General features: G+C 41.7%; 1 protein-coding gene and 1 pseudogene across 6 annotated transcripts in view; both read left to right on the forward strand.

Moving 5' to 3' along the window:
- Positions 1-9,103, forward strand: part of LOC118402122 (ras GTPase-activating protein nGAP-like) — a 97,691-nt gene extending 88,588 nt beyond the window's left edge. For all 6 annotated transcript variants that reach the window (XM_052476986.1, XM_035800058.2, XM_035800057.1 and 3 more), the window contains one exon: positions 8,031-9,103. In XM_052476986.1, coding sequence (XP_052332946.1) covers positions 8,031-8,198 — 168 coding nt within the window. In that variant the 3' untranslated portion in view covers positions 8,199-9,103. The remainder of the gene's footprint in view (positions 1-8,030) is intronic.
- Positions 9,104-9,245: 142 nt separating this feature from the next.
- On the forward strand, positions 9,246-27,626 carry LOC118402542 (ATP-dependent RNA helicase A-like; annotated as a pseudogene).
- Positions 27,627-27,858: the final 232 nt, after the last annotated feature.

The raw sequence follows: 27,858 nt of genomic DNA on the forward strand, positions 1-27,858 counted from the left end.
TTCAAAATGTCTACTTTCTTTACAATGTTGTCTTTTGGTCAGGGGAGATGAAATGTAAAAGTATAGACTTGACATGCAGTTAATTCTCTAATCCCATCCAAACAACACTTTTTAAGCTTTGGAGGGGGGTGGAGTTCTTGTACTCTGTTTTAGAGCAGAGAACCTGTTGACGTGCTCACTATCACTATGTTCCACTGAGTTCCAGGTCAATAAAGCAACAGAGGTAATCCAAGCAGGCAAGTAAACCAGTCAGTCCTCAGGTTTTGGAAAATGCCGGCAAGCCTTGTATGAGCACAACCACACTTGACACCCATTCCTACCCTCCCTGACAAAAAAGTCCTTATTTGTGTGCAGACTAGAGGTTGTTTTGTTTGGCATTGCTTTTGGATTTCCCCATCAGTCACAATATATATAAAACATAATCTAATACATTTTCATTACTTTTGCAGTTTGAGTACGCCCCTGCTGCTACACTTAATGTTTCTCCAAGTCCGATGTCATTATCATCTCAGACACAAAGTGGCGCTCATAGCTAATAATCAACAATATTATAGTATGGGAATGTCTGTCACGAGATGGAATTAGGTCTGTAAATATTAAGCAGCTACATTGATGTGTTCACCATTTCTGTTTCTCCAGGAATGTGTGTTGTGAGTTGCGCTCTTAGCAGATGATAGCTTTGGCTGCTTTTCACCCTGCCTTCCTAATTGAGCTACTGTCACTCCCAAAACCCATTTCCCTTCCCCCCCTCTCACTCAGTTCTGCAGGAACAGTGCCATGACCTGGCTAGATGAGGTTGCCCATGGCTGGTGACACTATTTTGTTGCTGATTTCAAGGAGAGCAAACTGAATCCGTTTTCCTCCATCTAGGATGGCATCATAGTGGTGGTCATTGGGGGGAACAATCGAATACATAGTGTAGAGGATACTTCAGTCCAAGGGTTAGGAATACAACTAATGTGTTTACACAATATAAATATACAATTGTTTTCAGTTGAAAGCCATGCCACTGTTGACATGTAGGCTCTGTGAATGGTATACGAATGGATAGATACAGGACTAGTCAAAAGTTTGGACACCTACTCATTCAAGGGTTTTTATTTATTTTTACTATTTTCTACTTTGTAGAATAATAGTGAAGACATGAAAACTATGAAATAACACACATGGAATCAAGAAGTAACCAAAAAATTGTTACACAAATCGAAATATATTTTAGGTTGTTCAAAGTAGCCACCCTTTGCATTGATGACAGCTTTGCACACTGTTAGCATTCTCTCAACCAGATTCATGAGGAATGCTTTTCCAACAGTCTTGAAGGAGTTCCCACATACAGTGGCAAAAAAAAGTATGTGAATCCTTTGGAATTACCTGGATTTCTGCATATATTGGTCATCAAATTTGATCTGATCTTCATCTAAGTCACAACAATAGACAAACACAGTCTGCTTAAACTAATAACACACAAATTATTGTATTTTTCTAGTCTATATTGAATACATCATTTAAACATTCACAGTGTAGGTTGGAAAATATGTGAACCCCTAGGCTAATGACTTCTCCAAAAGCTAATTGGAGTCAGGAGTCAGCTAACCAGGAGTACAATCATTGAGACGAGATTGGAGATGTTGGTTAGAGCTGCCTTGCCCTATAAAAAACACTCACAAAATGTGTGTTTGCTATTCACAAGAAGCATTGCCTGATGTGAACCATGCCTCGAACAAAAGAGATCTCAGAAGACCCAAGATAAAGAAAGAAAGCTGGAAAGGGTCAGAAAGTATCTCTAAAAGCCTTGATGTTCATCAGTCCACGGTAAGACAAATTGTCTATAAATGGAGAAAGTTCAGCACTGTTGCTACTCTCCCTAGGAGTGGCCGTCCTGCAAAGATGACTGCAAGAGCACAGCGCAGAATGTTCAGTGAGGTTAAGACGAATCCTAGAGTGTCAGCTAAAGACTTACAGAAATCTCTGGAACATGCTAACATCTCTGTTGACGAGTACGATACGTAAAACACTAAACAAGAATGGTGTTCATGGGAGGACACCATGGAAGAATCCACTGCTGTCCAAAAAAAACATTACTGCACGTCTGAAGTTTGCAAAAGTGCACCTGGATGTTCCACAGCGCTACTGGCAAAATATTCTGTGGACCGATGAAACTACAGTTGAGTTGTGTGGAAGGAACACACAATATGTGTGGAGAAAAAAAGGCACAGCACACCAACATCTAAACCTCATCCCAACTGTAAAGTATGGTGGAAGGAGCATCATGGTTTGGGGCTGATTGCTGCCTCAGGGTCTGGACAGCTTGCCATCATCAACGGAAAAATGCCTTCTGGAGTGGCCCAATCAGAGTCCTGACTTCAACCCGATTGAGATGCTGTGGCATGACCTCGAGCAGTTTACACCAGACATACCAAAATATTGCTAAACTGAAACAGTTGTGTAAAGAGAAATAGTCCAAAATTGCAGGTCTGATCCACAATTACAGAAAACATTTGGTTGAGGTTATTGCTGCCAAAGGAGGGTCAACCAGTTATTAAATCCAAGGGTTTACATACTTTTTCCACCCTGCACTGAGAATGTTTATATGGTGTGTTCAATAAAGACATGAAAATGTATAACTGTTTTGTGTGTTATTAGTTTAGGCAGACTGTGTTTGTCTATTGTTGTGACCTAGATGAAGATCAGATCAAATTTTATTACCAATTTATGCAGAAATCCAGGTATTTCCAAAGGGTTCACATACTTTGTTGTGAACCCGCTGTATGCTGAGCACTGGTTGGCTGCTTTTCCTTCACTCTGCAGTCCAACTCATTCCAATATACCTCAATTGGGTTGAGGTCGAGTGATTGTGGAGGCCAGGTCATCTGATGCAGCGCTTCATCACTCTCGTTCTTGGTCAAATAGCCCTTACACAGCCTGGAGGCGTGTTGGATCATTGTCCTGTTGAAAAACAAATGATAGTCCCACTAAGTGCAAACCAGATGGGATGGCATATAGCTGCAGAATGCTGTGGTAGCCATGCTGGTTAAGTGTGCCTTGAATTCTAAGTAAATCACTGACAGTGTCACCAGAAAAGCACCCCCCCCCCCTCCATGCTTCACGGTGGGAACCACACATGCAGAGTAGAGGTCGACCGATTCTGATTTTTCAATGCCGATACCGATTATGGGAGGACCAAAAAAGCCAATACTGATTAATCGGACAATTTTTTTATTTGTTTATTTGTAATAATGACAATTACAACAATACTGAATGAACACTTATTTTAACTTAATATAATACATCAATAAAATCAATTTAGCCTCAAATAAATAAGTTCCTTGCTCAGAACATATGAAAGCTGGTGGTTCCTTTTAACATGAGTCTTCAATATTCCCAGGTAAGAAGTTTTAGGTTGTAGTTATTAGAGGGCTTATAGGACTATTTCGCTCTATACCATTTGTATTTCATTAACCTTTGACTATTGGATGGTCTTATAGGCACTTTAGTATTGCCAGTGTAAGAGTATAGCTTCCGTCCCTCTCCTCGCTCCTCCCTGGGCTCGAACCAGGAACACAACGACAACAGCCACCATCGAAGCAGCGTTACCCATGCAGAGCAAGGGGAACAACTACTAGAAGGCTCAGAGCGAGTGACGTTTGAAACGCTATTAGCGCCCGCTAACTAGCTAGCCATTTCACTTCAGTTACACCAGCCTCATCTCGGGAGTTGATAGGCTTGAAGTCATAAACAGCGCAATGCTTGACGCACAATGAAGAGCTGCTTGCAAATGCCCGAACGTGCTGTTTGAATGAATGTTTACGCGCCTGCTTCTGCCTACCACCGCTCAGTCAGATACTTGTATGCTCAGTCAGATTATATGCAACGCAGGACACGCTAGATAATATCTAGTAATATCATCAACCATGTGTAGCTAACTAGTGATTATGATTGATTATGATTGAAGTTTAACTAGCTAGCAACTTACCTTGGCTTACTGCATTCGCTTAACAGGCTCCTTGTGGAGTGTAACGAGAGAGAAGTCCTTATTGCGTTGGACTAGTTAACTGTAAGGTTGCAAGATTGAATCCCCTGAGCTGACAAGGTGAAAATCTGTCGTTCTGCCCCTGAACACGGCAGTTAACCCACCGTTCCTAGGCCGTCATTGAAAATAAGAATGTGTTCTTAACTGACTTGCCTAGTTAAATAAAGGTGTAAAACAAATTGTCAAAATCGGTGTCCAAAAATACCATTCCGATTAATCGGTCGACCTCTAATGCAGAGATCCTCCGTTCACCCACTCTGCATCTCACAAAGACACGGCGGTTGGAACCAAAAATGTCTAATTTGGACTCATCAGACCAAAGGACATATTTCCACCGGTCTAATGTCCATTGTTCGTGATTCTTGACCCAAGCAAGTCTCTTCTTCTTATTGGTGTCTTTTCAGCTATTTGACCATTAAGGCCTGATTCACGCATTCTCCTCTGAACAGTTGATGTTGAGATGCCTGTTACTTGAACTCTGTAGCATTTATTTGGGTTGCAATTTCTGAGGATGACAACTAATGCTCTGCAGCAGAGGTAACTCTGGGTCTTCCTTTCCTGTGGCGGTCCTCATGAGAGCCAGTTTCATCATAACGCTTGATGGTTTTTGTGACTGCACTTGAAGAAGCTTTCAAAGTTCTTGACATTTTCCAGATTGACATGAGTAATGATGGACTGTCATTTCTCTTTGCTTATTTGAGCTGTTCTTGCCATTATATGGACTTGGTCTTTTACCATATAGGGCTATCTTCTGTATACCAACCCTACCCTGTCACAACACAACTGATTGTTAAGGAAAGAAATTCCATAAATACATTTTTAACAAGGCACACCTGTTAATTGAAACGCATTCCAGGTGACTACCTCAAATCAAATGTTATTAGTCACAAGCGCCAAATACAACAACCTTACAGTGAAATGCTTACTTACGAGCCCCTAACCAACAGTGCAGTTTCAAAACAATATGGATAAGAATAAGAGAGAAAAGTACAAGTAATTAAAGAGCAGTAGTAAAAAATAACAATATATACATGGGGCTGCTGGTACAGAGTCAATGTGCAGGGGCACCGGTTAGTTGAGGTAGTATGTACATGTAGGTAGCGCTATTAAAGTGACTATGCATAGAAGACAAAAAGTATGGATAGCCATTTGACTAGAGGTTCAGGAGTCTTATGGCTCGGGCTAGAAGCTGTTATTAAGAAGCCTCTTGGACCTAGACTTGGCGCGCCGGTACCGCTTGCTGTGCGGAAGCAGAGAGAACAGGCAATGACTAGGGTGGCTGGAGTCTTTGGCAATTTTTAGGGCCTTCCTCTGACATCGCCTGGTATAGAGGTCATGGATGGCAGGAAGCTTGGCCCCAGTGATGTACTGGGCCTTACGCACTACCCTCTGCAGTGCCTTTCTGTCGGAGGCCGAGCAGTTGCCATACCAGGCAGTGATGCAACCAGTGCTCTCGATGGTGCAGCAGTAGAACCTTTTGAGGATTTGAGGACCCATGCCAAGTCTTTGTCTACTGAGGGGGGAATAGGTTTTGTTGTGCCCACTTCAAGACTGTCTTGTGTGCTTGGACCATGTTAGTTTGTTGGTGATGTGGACACCAAGGAACTTGAAGCTCTCAACCGGCTCCACTGCAGCCACGTCGATGAGAATGGGGGCGTGCTCGGTCCTCTTTTTCCTGTAGTCCACAATAATTTCCTTTGTCTTGCTCATGTTGAGGGAGAGGTTGTTGTCCTGTCACCACACTGCCAGGTCTCTGACCTCCTCCCTATAGGCTGTCTCATTGTTGTCGGTGATCAGGCCTACCACTGTTGTGTCATCTGCAAATTTAATGGTGTTGGAGTCGTGCCTGGCCGTGCAGTCATGAGTGAACAGGGAGTACAAGAGAGGGCTGGCACGCACGTAGGTGTTCCTTTTGTCCAGGTGGGAAAGGGCAGTGTGGAGTGCAATAGAGATTGCATCATCTGTGGATCTGTTTGGGTGGTATGCAAATTGGAGTGGGTCTTGGGTTTTAGGATGATTGTGTTGATGTGAGCCATGACCTTTCAAAGCACTGGCTACAGACATGAGTGCTACATCTCGGTAGTTATTTAGGCAGGTTACCATAGTGTTCTTGGGCACAGTAACTGTGGTGGTCTACATAAAACATGTTGGTATTACAGACTCGGACAAGGAGAGGTTGAAAATGTCAGTGAAGACACTTGCCAGTTGCTGGCAAGTGTCTCAGTGCCGATGCTGCCTGTAATCCATGGCTTCTGGTTGGGGTATGTATGTACTGTCACTGTGGAGACGACATCATTGATGCACTTATTGATGAAGCCAATGACAGATGTGGTGTACTCCTCAATGCCATTGGAGGAATCCCGATACATATTCAAGTCTGTGCAAGCAAAACAGTCCTGTAACTTAGCATCTGCTTCATCTGACCACATTTTTAGTGATCTACTCACTGGTGCTTCCTGCTTTAATTTTAGCTTATAAGCAGGAATCAGGAGGATGGAATTATGGTCAGATTTGCCAAATGGAGGGGAGCGAGAGCTTTGTATGTGTCTCTGTGTGTGGAGTAAAGGTGGTCCAGAGTTCTTTTCCCTCTGGTTGCACATTTAACATGATGATAGAAAGCTGGTTGAGAGAATGTCAAGAGTGTGCAAAGCTGTCATCAAGGCCAAAAGTGGCTACTTTGAAGTATATCATAAAATATTTGTATTTGTTTAACACTTTTTTGATTACTATTTGATTCCATATGTGTTCATAGTTTGTTTTCACTATTATTCTACAATGTAGAAAATAGTTTTAAAAAATAAAGAAAAACCCTGGAATGAGTAGGTGTGTCCAATCTTTTGAATGGTACTGTTTATAAAAAAATATGTTTTCGTTTTAAAAACAAACATGATGCAATGCTTGGATATGAGTTTTATCTATAATTTTGGCTGGTAAACAAAAACTATTTAAGTGAGGTATATTTCAGACTTTGCTTGTGATATTTGAATTTCACCATCTACATAGTAGTAATCATCCTTTAGCTCAGGGGTGTCAAACATACGGCCCGCGGGCCGGAACCGGCCCCCAAGGAGGTTCGATCAGGCCCGCAGGATAATTTGAAAGTGGAAAAAATGCATAAAAGACATGGAATTAATATTTTTAATTCGCTGCAATTCATGGATTATCCGCTAAGGGGCGCACTCTTTCCATCAGAGTAGAAGACAAGCCGCATCACTGAGACAGACTGAAAACAGCAGACGGTATCAATGCGCCATCTGCTGCTTGTTACGACGTTGTTAATACCTTGGTCTCTACCTCTCCGCTACACCCTCATTAGCCAAAATGTCGTTATCCAAACGGAGAAAAGTAGATAAGGAGTGTAGAATTTTCAAAGAAAAATGGACCACGTCCTATTTATTTACAGAGATGCACGGAAAACCTTTGTGCTTGGTGTGTTTGCAACAAGTTTCGGTATTGAAGGAATATAATATTCGACGCCACTACGAGACTCATCACAGCGAAAAACTAGACTAACACCTTTAAAATGCTGCCTTAGATACTGTTTGCATTGAAAGAATACAGCTCTGTGAAGTGCATTACTATATTTTTCAGTACCAATTAAAGTTTTGTGCCTTTGTACAATCAGTGGGATCAGTTGCAATGCATATTTGTGAATGATAAAAGTAAATTGCACATTTGTCTAAGGAAATATGAGGTGTTTCATGAAATGTTTTGTAAAAGGATAGTTCATTAAATTTCAATATTTTCCTAATGTTCTTGTGCTTCTTTACACCAAAACAAAGGAAAGACATGATATTTTGGTTATTTATAGCAGAGTATGGTATAATTTTAATGGTCCGGCCCACTTGACATCTCCCTAGGCCGTATGTGGCCCACGATGCGAAATGAGTTTGACACCCCTGCTTTAGCTTATCCTGCTCATTCATTCTCCAATGTAAAATGAATGTTTTCCTCTCTTTCTCACTCCCTCCCTCTTTCCCTTCTCTCTTTCTCTCTTCAGGAGAAGAGGATAAGCTCCCTGGATGCAGCCAACTCTCGGCTGATGAGTGCCCTGACACAGGTGAAGGAGCGCTATAGCATGCAGAACCTGCGCAACGGCCTCTCGCCAACCAACCCCACAAAACTGTCGATCACTGAGAACGGAGAGTTCAAAAACAGCAGCTGCTGATTTAGTCAGATAATGTGAGATGGTGTTATGGTCACACTCTCTCCATGCACACAGACCAATTACCTGTGGCTCTACAAGGAATGTCTAGATATGAATGTAAATAGCTTGTATCTTGCATTGGTTGTGTACAGAGATGATACTGAAAGACGTGTCTTTTGAAGACGTGAACAGGGGGATCAACTGTTGTCATGAAATAGCGAATTGTTGTTTTATAAATGACATTCCCATATGCAGACAAATTCAGTTTTAAATAGATTTGAAGTATTCTCTAATTAAGAGATGATATATTGAGTAGATGTACATATCAAATGGGTTTGTTTAAATAAATAAGCACATAGTGAGCAGTTATAGCTCTAAAAGCAGTCATGATAGGAATGGAAGGGCAAAATAAACCAAAAAAAAACGTTTTATGCACTGTTTTTCTAACCCTACTTTTAAAAAATATTTTTAACTTCTGTTTTTGTTATCTTAAACTAGGGGTTGCATTGTTTTTGATTGTCTGATTTAGAGTATATTGGGACTGCTGCTTGCCCATCGTTAGCTGAAACCATAGGCCTTTGAGTTCAGGTTCTTACGGCCTACTGGATCTTCAAAACAAAGTGTCTGCTCACTCCCACCTTGCCACAGAATAGCAAATGTTATTTATTTCTGTACCTTCTACTGGCACGCCTTCAAGATCCCATTAGAAGATGTTCAACATGACAGCCCTCCTGACTTTGTACAATTTTCTATTTCATGTCAATAACTACTGTTTAAGAGTCTGTTTTCTGTTCTCACCCATCCAACCTCCCCCTAGGCACACACTTTTTTGTTGCACAAAAATCTATGAACTGGTGAATGTCAATGATAGCTTATCTGTCAGTTGTTGAACGTTGTTGAGAATAAAAACTGCCTGTAACATTGTGGATGTTTTGCATTCGTGACTTTAATATGGTTTGTAATTCAACTACTGCTGATGCACATGCATATTTGCAGTGCTCGACTTGGGCAGTGCTTGTGCTACTGCACCTAAAATATTCCTTGCACCCAAAATGATTACCGACACCTATTTCAGTCCAAGTCAAACACTGCACATTTGTCATTACATAAATCCACTTAATAAAGATTTTGTTATTGTTACTTTGTAAAATGTGACTTGATTAGTGAACTACAGTTAGTATAACAGAGTATAACAAAAAATACATGTCAGCTTGATTGGAAGGCCTCAATGACCGATCAAATGTGGTAGATTTAAATTTAGGCAGACTGGTTGCCACAGCATTGGTTGTTACCCACATCGCTCTAGGTCTGGGATTTTGAGTCCGGCAACTAGTCATCGTTCTGCCCATAGAGATCCTAATGACTAATTATGTGGTCCTACTGCCAGGGGCTCTCTGGCTGGGAGCCACGTATGCGGCCCAGACAACGATTCTCCTCTTCCTCTCTGGCCCCAGTTCGTGCTCATAACATGTCTGCCGGCTGAATGGTTTGTTTTTGCTAGACGGCTCGTTTGAAGAAAGTATCTGGTGGAGCTTGACTGGGTAAGATGAGCAACGTACAAATACAATTCGTACTAATTGTGTCATGCATTTAGTTAGCTGGTCATATCCATAATTTCCATGCAACATCCGTTAACGTTAGTACAGAAGCGTAATCTTCTAAACGAGCTAACATTTATATTTTTATATTTATCTTTCAGCTAACGTTAGCCTAGCTGGCTAGCTATATTACGTATACCGTTTTTTTTTGTCTGACCTAACTACCTATACATGCATTTTGATGTAGCCTGCGTCGAATAAATGAATACACATTAACGGAGTCCCCACATCGGTGATATTGTTAGTCAAATAGCTAGGATTTGGATTGGATTTTCTGGTGCTTTCATCAATGTGCCCATTCACACGTTTACCTGCACTCTCACTGGCTAGAATGGTCCCACCTGATCTCGCTTCCCCTCTCGTCTGCCTTCCATATTTGAGAACACATATTTCCATTGTTTGAGCTGTCATAAGACTATCTTGTCAATATATTATTATTTGTGGGTCAGTCACGGCCAATTAACCCTGCACCAACGGCTATCCACAAATCCGCCATGGCAGACATCAAGAACTTCCTGTATGCTTGGTGTGGGAAGAAGAAACTTACACCCAGCTATTTACATTTACATTTAAGTCATTTAGCAGACGCTCTTATCCAGAGCGACTTACAAATTGCTATGACATTCGAACAGCTGGAAACCGGCAGAAGTTTCTGTGTGAGGTCATTTGTATTCTTTAAAATGTGTCTGCATCAGCAATGATCTGGTAAATAACATTCGTATTTTGACCTCTTCCAAGGTTCGTATTGAGGGATTCAACTACACTGGAATGGGAAACTCCACCAATAAGGATTCCCAGGCAAATGCTGCCAGAGACTTAGTCAATTATCTTGTCGGGAGCTGGAGAAATGAATGCAGCTGAAGTCCAAGCCCTTGGGGTCAGCTATTAACATATTACACCTAATGCTTTTTTATCATTCAAGATAAAACGTTTTGTCATGCACATGTGATGATAATGTATTAAAAATACTTTTAATATTTATAGGTAAGTGTACCTGAGCCTAGCTGTGGGGGAGCAGGGGGTGATAAAGGCAATGTCGGCTTTGGAAGTCTTCCTCCAAGTGCACCTCACCTGGTTGTGAAAGCTGAGCAAGGTATTGTTTTATTTAACTAGGCAAGTCAGTTAAGAACAAATTCTTATTCACAATGATGGCCTAGGAACAGTGGGTTAACCGCCTTGTTCAGGGGCAGAATGACAGATTTTTACCTTGTCAGCTCTGGGATTCGGTTACCGGCCCAACGCTTTAACCACTAGGCTACTTGCTGCCCCACTAGACTGACTTCACCAAGTCCCGTATAGTCTGTTTTGTGAACTCTCGTTATATGGTGTCATAACTCATCTTGATGTTTAACTGTTGCTTCAGCGAATGTACCTTCTGGACCATTCCCAGGTGTCACTGGTTTGGGATATTCGGGAGGTGATAGTGGAGCCAATTATTCTGGGGGTTCTGGAAACAGCAATGCTCCATGGGATCGTGGGGACAATCTAAAGGACTACTACTCAAAGAGATGAGCAAGAGGCACAGGTAGTAGGACCTGTCAATTCACAATATTTATAAAGTGTTGTGGTTTCATGTCTATCATTAGCTATGTTTATGCTGAATTACATTTAATAGGCAATGCATTTGTAGTAATTCATGGTCTTCACACATGTTGTATTTTAAACTTTGACATGTTTATTTTCCCCTTCAAGACTCTGGAGTCTGAGGAGGTAGATCTGAATGCAGGACTCCATGGCAACTGGACTTTAGAGAATGCCAAAGCCCGCCTGAACCAGGAGAAGAATCAAACCGATTACAAATACAGACAAGTTGGGCCTGACCACAACAGGTCAGGTGGATATTTCAGCCTGGATGTTGATCAGCTAGCCTGGTGGAACCAGCCTGAACTATGGTCTACCAGGCTGGTTCCAATTGGCTAGTGATCAAATTGTATTTGTCCCATGGCCGAATACAACAGGTGTTGCCCTTACAGTGCAATGCTTACTTACAAGCCCTTAACCAACAATGTAGTTTAAAGAAAATACCTAAAAAAGTAAGAGATAAGAATAACAAGTAATTAAAGGGCCGCAGTAAATAACAATAGTGGGGCTATATAATAGCGGGTACCAGTACAATGTGCGGGGGCACCGGTGTCAAGGTAATTGAGGTAATATGTATATGTAGGTAAAGTTATTAAAGTGACTATGCATCTATAGTAACAGAGAGTAGTAGCAGCACGTGGGGGGTGGGGGCTTCCTCTGACACCGCCCGGCACAGAGGTCCTGGATGACCTCAACCAATACCTTGTACAATATTGATCCTATTTCAATTTAACTGGACTAAGTCATTCTTAATTTAAAAAGAAGTGGACATGTGATGCCAGAATTCACAACATTACTTGTCAAGACATATGGTATCCTTTAGGCTGCACTAAAGTTGTCACATGGTTGCATCCACAATGGGGTATGGAATGGGCAGAGTATTGTGTGGTTTTGATTTCTGGTGTTACTTGTTCCACTAGGGGTGGGACAGTCTGGCTGTGGTGATCAGGTTGATTGTTGATTGAAGTCTGGTAGAAAAACATACGGGCTCCCTCAAGTTCTGATCAGAGTGGACAATGGACTTGTCAAGCTCCGAGGTCAGTTGGTCCAATGTTTGATACATGTTTTATCAACTGTAAAAGCATGACAGTTACACATCATTCTGAATTCAGATACATTAGGCTTAGTAACATTATGGATGATGGGATTTCTTCACTTCTACTTTAGGAGCTTTATTGCTGAGATGCAGTTGTTTGTTAGACAGCTTGGTAGAAGTAAGTACCGACTTTTTCAGTCAACTCAAACTGAATTGTCTATCGGACGTAAAACTGCTTTGTTTAAATGTTTGTAGATGAGTCTCAGAAATATTCGATATTACCAAGTTCTGGAGAAAAATGTAAGCGATGACAAAATTGTTTAGTGCCTCTCTGGAGATGACAAGTATGACTTCACATGCCGAGTAAGAAATACATTTGAATTTGTTTTGTAGAGATAATTGCCTGCCAGCATGGCTCTAACAAGAAGCTGGCGGCCCAGTCCTCTGCGCTGTCTATCGTCCGTCAACTTTACCATCTGGGTGTCATTGAGCCTTATACTGGCATGACTAAGAAGAAAGAGGGGGAAATTGTAAGTAACGTGTTTTACTGCTGAAAAAAAAATAGTTTCACTTTTTGGAGTACATTTGTTTAATAATACGACGTCTTCATGTTGTATGCTTTGTGTTTGTTCACCTTGTTTCAACATCTGTCTCAAGGTTACAACATAGTATGCAGCAAGTCTTTTTTTAACCCTAGCGTTGAACCTTGGTGTCTTCACAGTTGGAAGCTTTTGAGGTGAATGTGGTGGATGATCTGCAACATCAGCTAAAGAGTATTGCCCAAGAACTGGGTGTTGTAATTCCACCTCCAGTAAGTCTAATTTATATGATTACATTTATTAACCTTTATACAGTTTCAATTAGTATCTGACCTGTGGCACAGAAAAGCAAGGTACTGTATGTGATTGATTTGAGTATGACTTTGAATATGAGGATTGAGTGAACCATTTTGCCTGTCCCCCGCCACCTGATCCAAGTACCCCAGTGTCTCCCAGAGACAAACCTTGGCCGGGGTGGTGCCCTGGTCCCCCTCCGCAAGTTAACTGGAACCCCTGGAACAGCAGCAATATCGACGAGGGCCCACTAGCATTTGTGAGAGAGACTTGTTTCTAGCTGTACATTTACTAAAAGAAATGCAACAATATATCTGTATTTTCTGTGGTTATTCTCTTCATAATGTGTCCTTACTTTCTCTAAAGTAAAGCAGTCTATTTTGTCTTGGTAGACCTGCCATCCCATCTAAAAGTATCATTCCCATTTCCCCCTAGTGCACCCCAGAGCAAATCAGCGCTGACCTCCAACATGAGCTGACCTGTCAATTGGAACAAGATCAAAGCCTACAGAAGGTGTTGTTGCCGTGACTTACTAGCTATTATCTTGATTTAGTGTTAAATTATGGTCTGTTATGTCTGACTGACATGCAAAATCTTGTCTCCTAGGTCATTGGGGAGTGAGATCATGTCTGCTGTTCAGGGTAACTCAGTGGTGATCATTCGAAGGGCGACTGGCTGTGGCAAAACCACCCAGGTTCCCCAGTACATCCTGGATCAGTTCATCAAGAGTGGGAGGGCGTCCGACTGTAACATTATTCTAACCCAGGTAAGACTCAAAATGAAATATGATTGGACTTCCATGTTTGTGATAAGATAATGACTTTGTCTCCTTGGGACATTTTGGCAGTGTGTAAATGTTAAAAGACATTACAAACAGAAACACAGGTCCAGGACATGTTCTGTGACATGAATGTACATAGAATGTAAAAGTGCAGATGGCTTAATGACTCACTGCTTTATCACAGTGTCTTCCTTCCCTTCTTTCTCAGCCCCGGCGTATCAGTGCAGTATCTGTGGCAGAGCGTGTTTCCTACGAGAGAGGAGAGGATGTCGGTAAGAGCTGTGGGTACAGTGTCCACTTTGAATCCATCCTCCCACGGCCCCATGCCAGCATCATGTTCTGCACTGTTGGTAAGTGTCTCTCATATCCTCATTTCTCATTCATACATTAGGTGTTTTGTGTAGCTAATACAGCCTGGATGTAAGCATTGCAGAAGTAGGGCTGTCCCAGACAAAATAAAATCTTGGTCGACCAAGAGTGAAACATTTCTTGTGAAATGTTTAAACGTGTATTTTTCCATATACAGACACATCCTATGTGTTTTAATCAAATCAACTGTATGCACTGTTTGTCTGATGCTTTAAGCAAATTGTTTGATGAAATAATTAAAAAACACAAATGACTAGAGGGTGTCTGACCGCAATTGATTTGATTGTGCCGGGCCTGGCTCAGACAGCGAGTGACTGGGTGACTAGCACCTGTTTTTTTTCTCTCTATTCCCTCTCTATTCCCTGCTGCAGCGACCACCACGATACACAAACCGTTTGTGTTGCTGAAGCTGCAACATAATTACAGCCATTTCTGACTGAAAAGTACTGTTACCGAAATCCCTAATTTGTTGTTTTGGAAAAACATTCCCTATTCCCTCAAGCCTTGCTCTCTTTACATGACACATGTACGCATCTCATGCACGTGACCAATAGGGCCTGACCTTTTAGCCTTTCATAATTACATCGATAAATAGGTTATAACAAACTCTGAACACCGTAATACATGTGACAGAAAAATTGGAATCAGAGGACGTGACAAATAAACTCAAAACGGGGGAACGTTTACTGGTTGTTCAGGGGGTAAAGGAAAGTCAGATTTATGATATGGCATAAATTTGACTAGTTGTGGAAAGTACTGGAGATCAAGAAAGGTAAGGAGCAAACGCTTCGTGCATATTGTGTGTGCCAAACTGGTGCTGTTAGATTACAATATAATTTTCATGACCGTTTCGAACAATGTAAACAACACCAAATAAATTCTATGCACAACAGAGAGTCTGATGTAAAACCTTTTATTACAGCAAAGATCAAAAACAGTATATCCGAAATGGAGCGCTTTTGCCCTATTTATTGTGTACACTAATTATTCAATGGTCGCTTTATTTTACTTTAAAACTAAAATTCTTGATTGCATTTCAAATCATGATTGACTCGTATGCTGTGTGATGACATGAATGAATAAAAGATTGATTGATACAGTAGCCTATATAATTGAAATATAGGCCTAAGTAAGTTACGGTATTAAGACTAAACTGGACGTGCTCTGAGGCCTACAGCTCGATGGTTATACAAGGCTGCTATACTAAGCTTACTAATGATAATAACATTACTTATTATAATGATGATAATAATAGCAATATTAACAAGAAGTAGATCAAGGAAATACTAGGGTTATTATTATATATATATATATATATTTATTTATTTATTTATTTTTGGAACGGTGTAAACAACACTAAATCAATTAAAAATAATACCAGAGAATTAAGTTGGGGTTTCCTCTCTCCTCACTTTTCTTACGTAATATAACCATATACAATTTCAGTAGCACATGTCTTAGACTGATGGACTGCACCATCCCCATGGTTACACAATGGATCAGTCCATTCAGGTGGGCACGAATCAGACAAGTGTCTGATCCACCAAACAATCGATCATTCGACTAAATGGGATCGGCCCTAAGCAGAAGACACATTGAATTGTTTTGATAGTCATGTTAATATACAGTGCCTTCGGAAAGTATTCAAACCCTTGACTTTTTCCACATTTTGTTACGTTACAACCTTATTCTAAAAGGGATTAAATTGTTTTCCCCCATCAATCTATGTACAATACCCCATAATGACAAAGCAAAAAAGGGGTTTTAGGAAAAAAAAAAAAAGAAATATACATTTACATAAGTATTCAGACCCTTTACTCAGTATGTTGTTGATACACCTTCGGCAGAGATTACTGCCTCAGGTCTTCTTGCGTATGACGCTACAAACTTGGCACACCTGTATTTGGTGATTTTTTTTTTTTTTTTTTTTTTTTTTTTCTCCCAGTTTTCTCTGCAGATCCTCTTAAGCTCTGTCAGGTGGATGGGGAGCATCGCTGCACAGCTATTTTCTGTTCTTTCAAGAGATATTTGGTCTGATTGAAGTCTGTTCTCTGGCTAGGCAACTCAAGGACATTCAGAGACTTATCCCGAAGCCACTCCGGCGTTATCTTGGCTGTGTGCTTAGGGTCATTGTCCTGTTGGAAGGTGAACCTTCGCCCCAATCTGAGGTCCTGAGCGCTCTGGAGGAGGTTTTCATCAAGGATCTTTCTGTACTTTGCGCCGTTCATCTTTGCCTCGATCCTGACTAGTCTCCCAGTCCCTGCCGCTGAAAAACAGCCCCACAGCATGATGCTGCCACCACCATGCTTCACCGTAGATATGGCGCCAGGTTTCCTCCAGACGTGACGCTTGGCGTTCAGGCCAAAGAGTTCAATCTTGGTTTCATCCGACCAGATAATCTTGTTTCTCATGTTCTGAGTCTATAGGTGCCTTTTGGCAAACTCCAAGTGGGCAGTCATGTGCCTTTTACTGAGGAGTGGCTTATGTGGGGCGGCAGGGTAGCCTAGTGGTTAGAGCGTTGGACTAGTAAGTTGCAAGTTCAAATCCCCGAGCTAACAAGGTACAAATCTGTCGTTCTGCCCCTGAACAGGCAGTTCCTAGGCCGTCATTGAAAATAAGAATGTGTTCTTAACTAACTTGCCTAGTTAAATAAAGGTACAAAAAAAATGTCTGGCCACTCTACCATAAAGGCCTGATTGCTGGAGTGCTACAAAGATGGTTGTCCTTCTGGAAGGTTCTCCCATCTCCACAAAGGAACTCTAGAGCTCTGTCAGAGTGAGCATCAGGTTCTTGGCCACCTCCCTGACCAAGGCCCTTCTCCCCCAATTGCTCAGTTTGGCCGGGCGGACAGTCTTAGTGGCTCCATTTTTTTTCCATTTAACAATGATGGAGGCCACTGTGTTCTTGGAGACTTTCAATGCTGCAGACAATTTTTGGTACCCTTCCCCAGATCTGTGCCTCGATACAATCCTGTATCGAAGCTCTACGGACATTTCCTTCGACCTCATGGCTTGGTTTTTGCTCTGACATGCACTGTCAAGTGGACCCTTATATACAGTTGTGCCTTTCCAAATCATGTCCAATCAATGTAATTTTCTACAGGTGGACTCCAATGAAGTTGTAGAAACATCTCAAGGATGATCAATGGAAACAGGATGCACCTGAGCTCCATTTCAAGTCTCATAGCAAAGGGTCTAAATTCTTATGTACATTTTTTTTTTTTTTATAAATTTGCTAACATTTCTAAAAAACTGTTTTTAGTTTGTCATGATGTGGCATTGTGTGTAGATTGTGGAGTTTTTATTTCATCCATTTTAGAATAAGGCTGTAATTTAACAAAGTGTGCAAAAAGAGCTGTCTGAATACTTTCCGAAGGCGCTGTATAGCGTAAATTGATCTGTATTGCTCTATTTCTAGGTGTGTTATTGCGGAAGCTGGAAACAGGTATTCGTGGGATCAGCCATGTGATTGTGGATGAAATACACGAGAGAGATCTCAATGTGCGTATAGCTGATGATCCCCCAAATCAGAATCCTTAGGGGCAGTTATACAGATTGAGCCTAGCCCTGGACTAAAAAGTTCACTAAATGGAGAATCTACATTGATAATTCTTTGTAGTCCAGGACTAGACTTGATCTGTGTCTGGGAAATCAGCCCTCGATGTACTATATATAGAGTAACTGTTTACTTTTCACAGACTGACTTCCTCATGGTGGTGCTGAAGGATGTGGTCCAGACATACCCAGAAGTGTTCATCATACTCATGTCTGCCACCATCGAAACCAACATGTTCAGAGAGTACTATTTCAACTGCCCCGTCATCGAGGTGTTTGGCCGCACATTCCCAGTACAAGGTAGGAGAGCTCAGTCAAATGGAGCTTGCACACTTTCTTAAATCAATCTAACCTTTAAATGATCTAGTTTATGGGCTCGTAATGGACAGGTCTAAGGTGTTTCTAGCAAAGTTTCAATCTTTTCCAGAGTACATTTTAGAAGATTGCATTCAGATGACTCATTTTATTCCTCCTCCGAATGATAGAAAGAGGAAGGAGGAGATGAAGGTGGTATTGGACAATAATTTGTCCTCAGTATTGAGCACAGATGACCATTTCATTTAACCACAGTTTCTTGTTCAATGGAAGTGTGGTCTTTGTATATGTTTGACTTCCTCTTGTTTGTCACAGGCTGTAATGGTAATGTGATATGTGGGCCAGATTTCACCCCAGAGACAAAGCGCTCCATGGCCCAGATGAATGAGAAGGAGACTCCCTTTGGGCTGGTGGAGGCCCTGCTGAAGTACATTGAGAGCCTCCAGGTGGCCGGGGCCGTGCTCGTCTTCCTGCCCGGCTGGAACCTCATCTACTCCATGCAAAAACACCTGGAGATGAACCCACACTTTGGTGTGTATTCTCGCTACTAGTCCCTTGTTTTACCATATAAAATGCTATTGGTCACGATATTTGTATTGATATCAACAAATGCATCGTCATTTTATTCTCACATCTCCCGTTTTTCTGCCATATACATGCTGTTGGTCCTAATTGTAATGGTAACAGTATATTGACTTGTTATTCATTTGGTTTCACCCAGGAAGTAAACGGTACCTGATTCTAACGCTCCACTCTCAGATCCCCAGAGAGGAGCAAAGAAGTGTATTTGAGCCTGTGCCTGAAAACATCACCATGGTCAGTCAGTCAGGCGTCCTAGGGTTTTTCCTGTATTGGTGTTTACTGTTGCTTATGTGTTCTTTATTTTTGATGTTTTTAATATTTTATCCTTTTCAGGTGATCTTGTCAACAAACATCGCAGAGACCATTATTACCATCAATGATGTAGTATACGTCATCGACTCTTGAAAGTAAGTGCTTCTCACTTGATATACTGTACTTTGATCTGCTTTAATTAGATTCATTTTCATTGTATTGTATGGGAGTGTAGCTACTAATGACTAGGGTTGAATGGTGGAAACCGGGTTACCGGAATTTACTGCCCTAGACCACTCCCCTTTCTTGGGATAAATAACTTGAATATCGTTGCTGTAAATCAGTGCACGCGTGAACACTCTCTCGCAGTCTTGCTTTATTTACTCAATTCAAATTGCATCCGAAATAGATAATCCTGTTCTAGATTATGTCTGTGTGTATACAGTGGGGCAAAAAAGTATTTAGTCAGCCACCAATTGTGCAAGTTCTCCCACTTAAAAAGATGAGAGGCCTGTAATTTTCATAAGTACACTTCAACTATGACAGACAAAATGAGAGAAAAAAAATCCATAAAATCACATTGTAGGATTTTTAATGAATTTATTTGGTTGTGCGTACATGCATACATACGTACATTGGCATTCTCTCAACCAGCTTCATGAGGAATGCTTTTCCAACAGTCTTGAAGGAGTTCCCACATATGCTGAGCGCTTGTTCGCTGCTTTTCCTTCACGCTGCAGTCCAACTCATCCCAAACCATCTCAATCGGGTTGAGGTCAGGTGAGGTCATCTGGTCATCTGATGCAGCACTCCATAACTCTCCTTGGTCAAATAGCGCTTACACATCCTGGAGGTGTGCTGGGTCATTGTCCTGTTGAAAAAGAAATGATAGTCCCACTAAGTGCAAACGAAATGGGATGGTGTATAGCTGCAGAATGCTGTGGTAGCCATGCTGGTTAAGTGTGCCTTGAATTCTAAATAAACCACAGGCAGTGTCACCAGCAAAGCACCCCCACACCGTCACACCTCCTCCATGCATTACGGCGGGAACCACACATTCGAAGATCATCCATTCACCTACTCTGAGTCTCACAATGACACAGCGGTTGGAACCAAAAATCTCAAATTTGGACTCATCAGACCAAAGAACAGATTTCCACCGGTCAAATGTCCAATGCTCATGGTTCTTGGCCCAAGCAAGTCTTTCCTCTTATTGGTGTCCTTTAGTAGTGGTTTCTTTGCAGCAATTCGACCATGAAGGCCTGATTCACGCAGTCTCCTCTGAACAGTTGAAGTTAAGATGTGTCTGTTACTTGAGCTCTGTGACGCATTTATTTGGGATGCAATTTCTGAGGCTGGTAACTAATGAACTTATCCTCTTGCAGCAAGGTAACTTTGTATCTTCCTTTCCTGTGGCCGTCCTCATGAGAGCCAGTTTCATCATAGCGCTTGATGGTTTTTGCGACTACACTTGAAGAGACTTTCAAAGTTCTTGACATTTTCAGGATTGACTGACCTTCACGTCTTAAAGTAATGATGGACTGTCGTTTCTCTTTGCTTAGTTGAACTATTCTTGCCATGATATGGACTTTGTCTTTTACCAAACAGGGCTATCCTGTATACCACCCCAATTACAACTGATTGGCTCAAACACATTAAGAAGGAAAGAAACTCCACAAATTAACTTGGAACAAAGCACACCTGTTAAGCTGGTTGAGAGAATCCCAAGAGTGTGCAAAACTGTCATCAAGGCAAAGGGTGGCTACTTTGAATAAACTCAAATATATTTTGATTTGTTTAACAATTTTTTTGGTTACTACACTATTCCATATGTGTTAGTTCATGGTTTTGATGTCTTCACTATTATTATACAATGTAAACATTTTAGAAAAACCCTGGAATGAGTAGGTATGTATAAACGTTTGACTGGTACTGTATTTCAAAATGAAAATCAAATGTACTAGCCTAACTTTGTAGGCCGTATGTGCTGCACCAGAATCACATGTTCTCTCCCTCCTTTGTCAAGGTTTGAACGATGTGCATATTCCAGTCCATATAATACATTACAGTAATCCAGTTCCCACTCAAAAGGATTAGCCTACTGGAGCTAGTTTCAGTTATTTAAGTATTCAGACCCTTTACTATGGAACTTGCAATGGAGTCCAGGTGCATCCTGCTTCCATTGATCATCTATGAGATGTTTCTACATCTTGATTGGAGTCCACCTGTGGTAAATTCAATTGATTGGACATACACCTGTCTATATAAGGTCCCACAGTTGACAGTGCATGTCAGAGCAAAAACCAAGCCAGCAGGTTGAAGGAATTGTCCGTGGAGCTCCGAGACAGGATTGTGACGAGGCATAGATCTGGGGAAGAGTACCCAAAAACCTCTGCAGCATTGAAGGACCCCAAGAACACAGTGGCCTCCATCATTCTTAACTGGAAGAAGTTTGGAACCACAAAGACTTCCAAGAGCTGGCCACACTGCCAAACTGAGCAATCGGGTGAGAAGAGCCTTGGTCAGGGAGGTGGCCAAGTACCCGATGGGAGAACCATCTCTGCAGCACTCCACCAATCAGGCCTTTATGGTAGAGTGGACAGAAGCCACTCCTCAGTAAAAGGCACACGACAGCCAGATTGGCGTTTGCCGAACTGGGACGAATATTCAATCTTCCAAACAGGACAACGCAGGAGTGGCTTTGGTACAAGTCTCTCAATGTCCTTGAGTGGCCCAGCCAGAGCCCAGACTTGAACCCGATCAAACATGTCTGGAGAGACCTCCCCATCTAACCTGACAGCTTGAGAGGGTCTGAAGATAAGAATGGGAGAAACTCCCCAAATACAGGAGTTCCAAGCTTGTAGTGTCATACCCAAGAAGACTCAAGGCTGTAATCACTGCCAAAGGTGCTTCAACAAAGTACTGAGTAAAGGGTCTGAATACCTATGTAAGTGAAAAAATACTGTTTTTGCTTTGTCGTTAAGGGTTATTGTGTGTAGATTGATGAGGGGAAAAAATACAATTTAATCAATTTTCGAATATTGCTGTAACAAAATGTGGAAAAGGTTAAGGGGTCTGAATAGTTTTCCGAATGCACTGTAGTTAGCTACGCTTATGGGATTTTATTTTTCTGTTGTGCGTAATGTGCAGTAGCGTGTGTGTGTGTCAGATAACGGCACAATCATTTGGTATTTTTTGGGCTTGGGCTCATTAAGGTCAAAGCTAAAATACTAACCTCTCAGTGTGTGTTCTGCCTCGATAACCGCGTCCAGGGGAGGGGGCTCGATGGCCTTGGAAAGGAAATGGCCAATGGATCCTAGTCTCAGCAGCTTGATGCTCAGGGCTACGTCGTGGAGAGGAGTACGGAATATCTCAGGGGTCATATGGGTCTGCAGTCTGGAATGAAGAAAAGGGTAAGCACGGAAACATACATTTTCACTTGTGTTTTTCAAATCCAACTCATAGTTTGACATACAAGTAAGAGTGAATAAACAGGGCCCATATCCATAAAGCAGCTCAGAGTTGTAGTGCTGATCAGTTTAGCCTTTTATTTCATAATTAATATGTTACATGGAAGGGGGGACCTGATCCGAGATCAGCACTCCTACTCTGAGAGGCTTTTTGAATACAGGCCCAGACTTTTGGCATCTCTTCAATTCAATGAAGGTTGCGGTGCAGAGACATACTTGTCAAAGCGTGCTCTGCTACACAGATAAAAGCGGAAGCCAGCCCGGACGCGGCCAGCCCGAGGTTGGTTTTGGAGCCCCAGACCATGGTGTAGTTGGTCATGTTGTTGTGAGACTTGAACAGCTTCACTTTCTGCCTAAGAGAAAACACACCATCATGGGCGGTCACTCGTGTAGGGTTGAATATTTTGGCGGTATTTTACAAACTTTCCATCCCGAGAATAAATCACTTTTCTCCCAGGTAACCCGGTATTTCCTACCAAAACCTGAAGTGTCATTCAAAACCATTATAAAGCATATAAAATTGGCCTGGGTCTGGAGGTTAGAGCTTTGATAGAAAATTTAAGCCTGACACTAACTGAGCCATACATTAAATACATTTAAAGCTAGAACCCTTAGTTGCTACATCCATTTTTGGACTGATAAATGAATGTATATGAAACACATTGATTCTTACAGAATAAAACTATAATGTTGACATCATGGATGGTCAGTCCTTGCATCCATAGCTCTGTCTATGAATTTGAGTGGTTACATTTCTCCAGGCCCATCCATCAGCTTTATGCCAACAGAGGTGGAGTAACTGCTTTATTGTTTCTGTTGAGGTTCTAGCTTTAATAGATTTAGTTTTTTCCTCAAGTTCTAAATGAGGCCCATTGTGGTAACCTTGAATAGTGTTGGCATTTACGGTTCTTCAGTATTTTTCCTCTAGAACTGGATGCCTTGGACACCAATGACGAGTTGACTCCACTTGGTCGGATCCTTGCAAAGCTTCCAATCGAGCCACGGCTGGGAAAGATGATGATTATGGGCTGCATTTTCAAGTGAGTGCTGCATCAGAAGTCATGCATGAATTTAGTAAAAATCCTTCCCTAAGATACTATTCACTATTGACAAATCGCTATACACATGCACTGTTTTGATTCCAATGAGAAATGGTTTCAGTAGTAGGTGCTTTCTCTGCTCTGCTTTCTAGTGTTGGAGATGCAGTGTGCACCATCTCCGCAGCGTCATGCTTCCCAGAGCCCTTCATCAACGATGGCAAGCGCTTGCACTACGTGCACTGTAACTTTGCTGGAACCCGCTTCTCAGACCACGTGGCACTGCTGTCAGTCTTCCAGGCTTGGGACGAGGTGAGTCCTGGCTTCATAGAAACATGCAACATGTACATCTAGAAAACAACCAATCCGCTCTTATGGATTAGAATGAAACGCTCCTATTCTCTCTCACTACCTGGATAATGAAGGTTAGAAAGGCTTGTTAACTTCATTGTAGAATTTGGAGGTGAGGATGCGGAGTGCAGATTCTGTGAACACGAGGCTCAACATGTCCACACTGAGGATGACCTGGGAGGCCAAAGTGCAGCTGAAGGAGATCCTCATCAACTCTGGCTTCGCTGAGGGTAAATTGTCTGTCTCAAATGCCCTATGGATCCTGGGCAAAAGTAGTGCACTTTATTGGGAATAGGGTGCAATGTGAACAACACAATTTGTGTAGCTGTATTGACATCATTTACAATCACATCTGAAATAGTTTACTGTTTTTTTGTCTTTTTCTAAGAGTGCTTGATGACACAGATGTTCAACAACGTTGGACCTGACCGTGGTCATCTCTCTCCTGACATACGGCTCCTATCCCAACGTGTGCTACCACAAGGAAAAGAGGAAGATTCTCACCACTGAGGGGCGCAATGCCCTCATCCATAAATGCTCTGTCAACTGCCCCTTCAGCAGCCAGGACATGACCTACCCATCACCGTTCTTTGTCTTTAGCGAAAAGGTAGGATCTCAAATTAGAAGTTGTCAATGTCTACATAATATGAATATACTGGTGTGTCATAGGTTTACTATGCTATAGGTTGTATACCGGTTATTTATGCGCTTAAATGTGAGCTAACGGGGTCACTCTGTGTCAGTGTTCGATGACAATTTATGATTGTAAATTGGTGTACAATTCAGTCTGACTGCACCAACCACTACTACCAGTTCATGACCACTCGTCTTTTGTTTTCCACCAGATCCGGACACGAGCCATCTCCGCCAAAGGAATGACACCTGTCAGCCCACTCCAGCTGATCTTATTTGCCGCCAAGAAATTCACATCAAACGGGGAAATCATTGAGCTGGATGATTGGTGAGTGTAGCTACCATCTTTTAAAGTGGTGCAATAGTGGAAACATGTTTTTTCCTGCATATTTACTTAGAATACTAAAAAGTGTTTTAGATTAAGCATAAATTGTGGGGTCAAGCAAATAAAACCACCACCGGTATTTACAGGATCAAACTGAAGATACCTCATGACGTGGCTGGTTGCATAGCTGCATTGAGGGCTGGAATGGAGGCCCTTGTTGTGGAAGTCATCAAAGACTCTGAGTACATCAGACAGCTGGACCCCACAAACGAGCGCATGCTCAACATCATATGCCAAATCTCCAAGCCCTCCGCATCCGGCCTTAACCTCATGGTCAACAATCTACGGTAAGATCAACACGACTGACTTCTCAGCTCAGGGTAGTAGGAAAATATCGAGATTATGTCCCAAATGGCACCCTTTTCACAACATAGTGCACTACTTTTGACCAAAGCTCTAGCAGCCATAGTCTGATAAGCATGACATACCATACATACTTGTAGTGGCATTATTGGATTAGTTTATGTAGGTTATCTGTGTAGGTTATCAACATTTGTGCACAGTATGATCTACTCCACTCAGTGAGTAGTAGCACAGCATATTACTTTTTTCAGTAGTGAAATAAAGTGAGGCAAAAAAGTATTTAGTCAGCCACCAATTGTGCAAGTTGTCCCACTTAAAAAGATGAGAGAGGCCTGTACTTTTCATCATAGGTACACTTCAACTATGACAGACAAAATGAGAAAAAAAAATCCAGAAAATCACATTGTAGGATTTTTAATGAATTTATTTGCAAAGTATGGTGGAAAATAAGTATTTGGTCACCTACAAACAAGCAAGATTTCTGGCTCTCACAGACCTGTAACTTCTTCTTTAAGAGGTTCCTCTGTCCTCCACTCATTACCTGTATTAATGGCACCTGTTTGAACTTGTTATCAGTATAAAAGACACCTGCCCAGAACCTCAAACAGTCACACTCCAAACTTCACTATGGCTAAGACCAAATAGCTGTCAAAGGACACCAGAAACAAAATTGTAGACCTGCACCAGGCTGGGAAGACTGAATCTGCAATAGGTAAGCAGCTTGGTTTGAAGAAATCAGCTGTGGGATCAATTATTAGGAAATGGAAGACATATAAGACCACTGATAATCTCCCTCGAACTGGGGCTCCACGCAAGATCTCACCCCGTGGGGTCAAAATGATCACAAGAACGGTGAGCAAAAATCCCAGAACCACACGGGGGGACCTAGTGAATGACCTGCAGAGAGCTGGCACCAAAGTAACAAAGCCTTACCATCAGTAACACACTACGCCGCCAGGGACTCAAATCCTGCAGTGCCAGACGTGTCCCCCTGCTTAAGCCAGTACATGTCCAGGCCCGTCTGAAGTTTGCTAGAGCATTTGGATGATCCAGAAGAAGATTGGGAGAATGTCATATGGTCAGATGAAACCAAAATAGAACCTTTTGGTAAAAACTCAACTTGTCGTGTTTGGAGGACAAAGAATTCTGAGTTGCATCCAAAGAACACCATACCTACTGTGAAGCATGGGGGTGGAAACATCATGCTTTGGGGCTGTTTTTCTGCAAAGGGACCAGGACGACTGATCCGTGTAAAGGAAACAATGAATGGGGCCATGTATCGTGAGATTTTGAGTGAAAACCTCCTTCCATCAGCAAGGGCATTGAAGATGAAACGTGGCTGGGTCTTTCAGCACACCGCCTGGGCAACGAAGGAGTGGCTTCGTAAGAAGCATTTCAAGGTCCTGGAGTGGCCTAGCCAGTCTCCAGATCTCAACCCCATAGAAAATCTTTGGAGGGAGTTGAAATCCGTGTTGGCCAGCAACAACCCCAAAACATCACTGCTCTTGAGGAGATCTGCATGGAGGAATGGGCCAAAATACCAGCAACAGTGTGTGAACCTTGTGAAGACTTGACCTCTGTCATTGCCAACAAAGAGTATATAACAAAGTATTGAGAAACTTTTGTTATTGACCAAATACTTATTTTCCACCGTAATTTGCAAATAAATTCATTACAAATCCTACGATGTGATTTTCTGGAGAGAAAAAAAAATCTAATTGTGTCTGTCATAGTTGAAGTATACCTATGATGAAAATTACAGGACTCTCTCATATTTTTAAGTGGGACAACTTGCACAATTGGTGGCTGACTAAATACTTTTTTGCCCCACTGTATGTCTGTTTTGAAAACCAAATACAGCTGGTTTACATATTTTTCTGTCTTTATCAGTTTTGGAGTTGGTCCACGTCCTCCTAAAATGGGCAGGTTTGATGGAAGTGGAGGAGGGTACAGAGGAGGAGGAAGTAACAGAGGAAGCGGTGGCGGAGTGTAGGTGGTGGATACAGGGGGGTCAGGGATATTAGAGTATGTACATTTTTGGATGTTGTATATAAAAATGCATAATATGATGTTTGTTTATTTGACTGTAATATTAGAAAAATATCTACGGATGTTTTTGTTTTAGTTGTGCATTGTGTGACACCCCACCACCACCACTTTGAAGTCAAGGTTATTGGCCCACATATAATAATTTAACAATTTTAAGTCTTTGTTATATAGATCATCCATTCTCTGTATTATCTCTTAGACTGACTCATTGGATTAGTTAGCGTTAAATATTTAATTTCATGAGCTTCATTTTGTCAGTGATTTATAACTTAAAGATGATCATTAAAGAAATCAATTCAATAAAATACTTGTCTCCAACACCGCCAGATTTCCTTTGCATTTCCTCTGAAGGCACAGGGGTAGCCTAGTGGTTAGAGCATTGGACTAGTAACCGAAAGGTTGCAAGTTCAAATCCCCGAGCTGACAAGGTACAAAATCTGTCATTCTGCCCCTGAACAGGCAGTTAACCCACTGTTCCTAGGCCGTAAAATAATAAAGAAGGAGCACCATTTCGGGAAAAAAAACATTTAATGAATTGTTCATATAAAGTGC

This window comes from Oncorhynchus keta, chromosome 23 (genome assembly GCF_023373465.1).
Source record: "Oncorhynchus keta strain PuntledgeMale-10-30-2019 chromosome 23, Oket_V2, whole genome shotgun sequence".
Classification (NCBI taxonomy): Eukaryota; Metazoa; Chordata; class Actinopteri; order Salmoniformes; family Salmonidae; genus Oncorhynchus; species Oncorhynchus keta.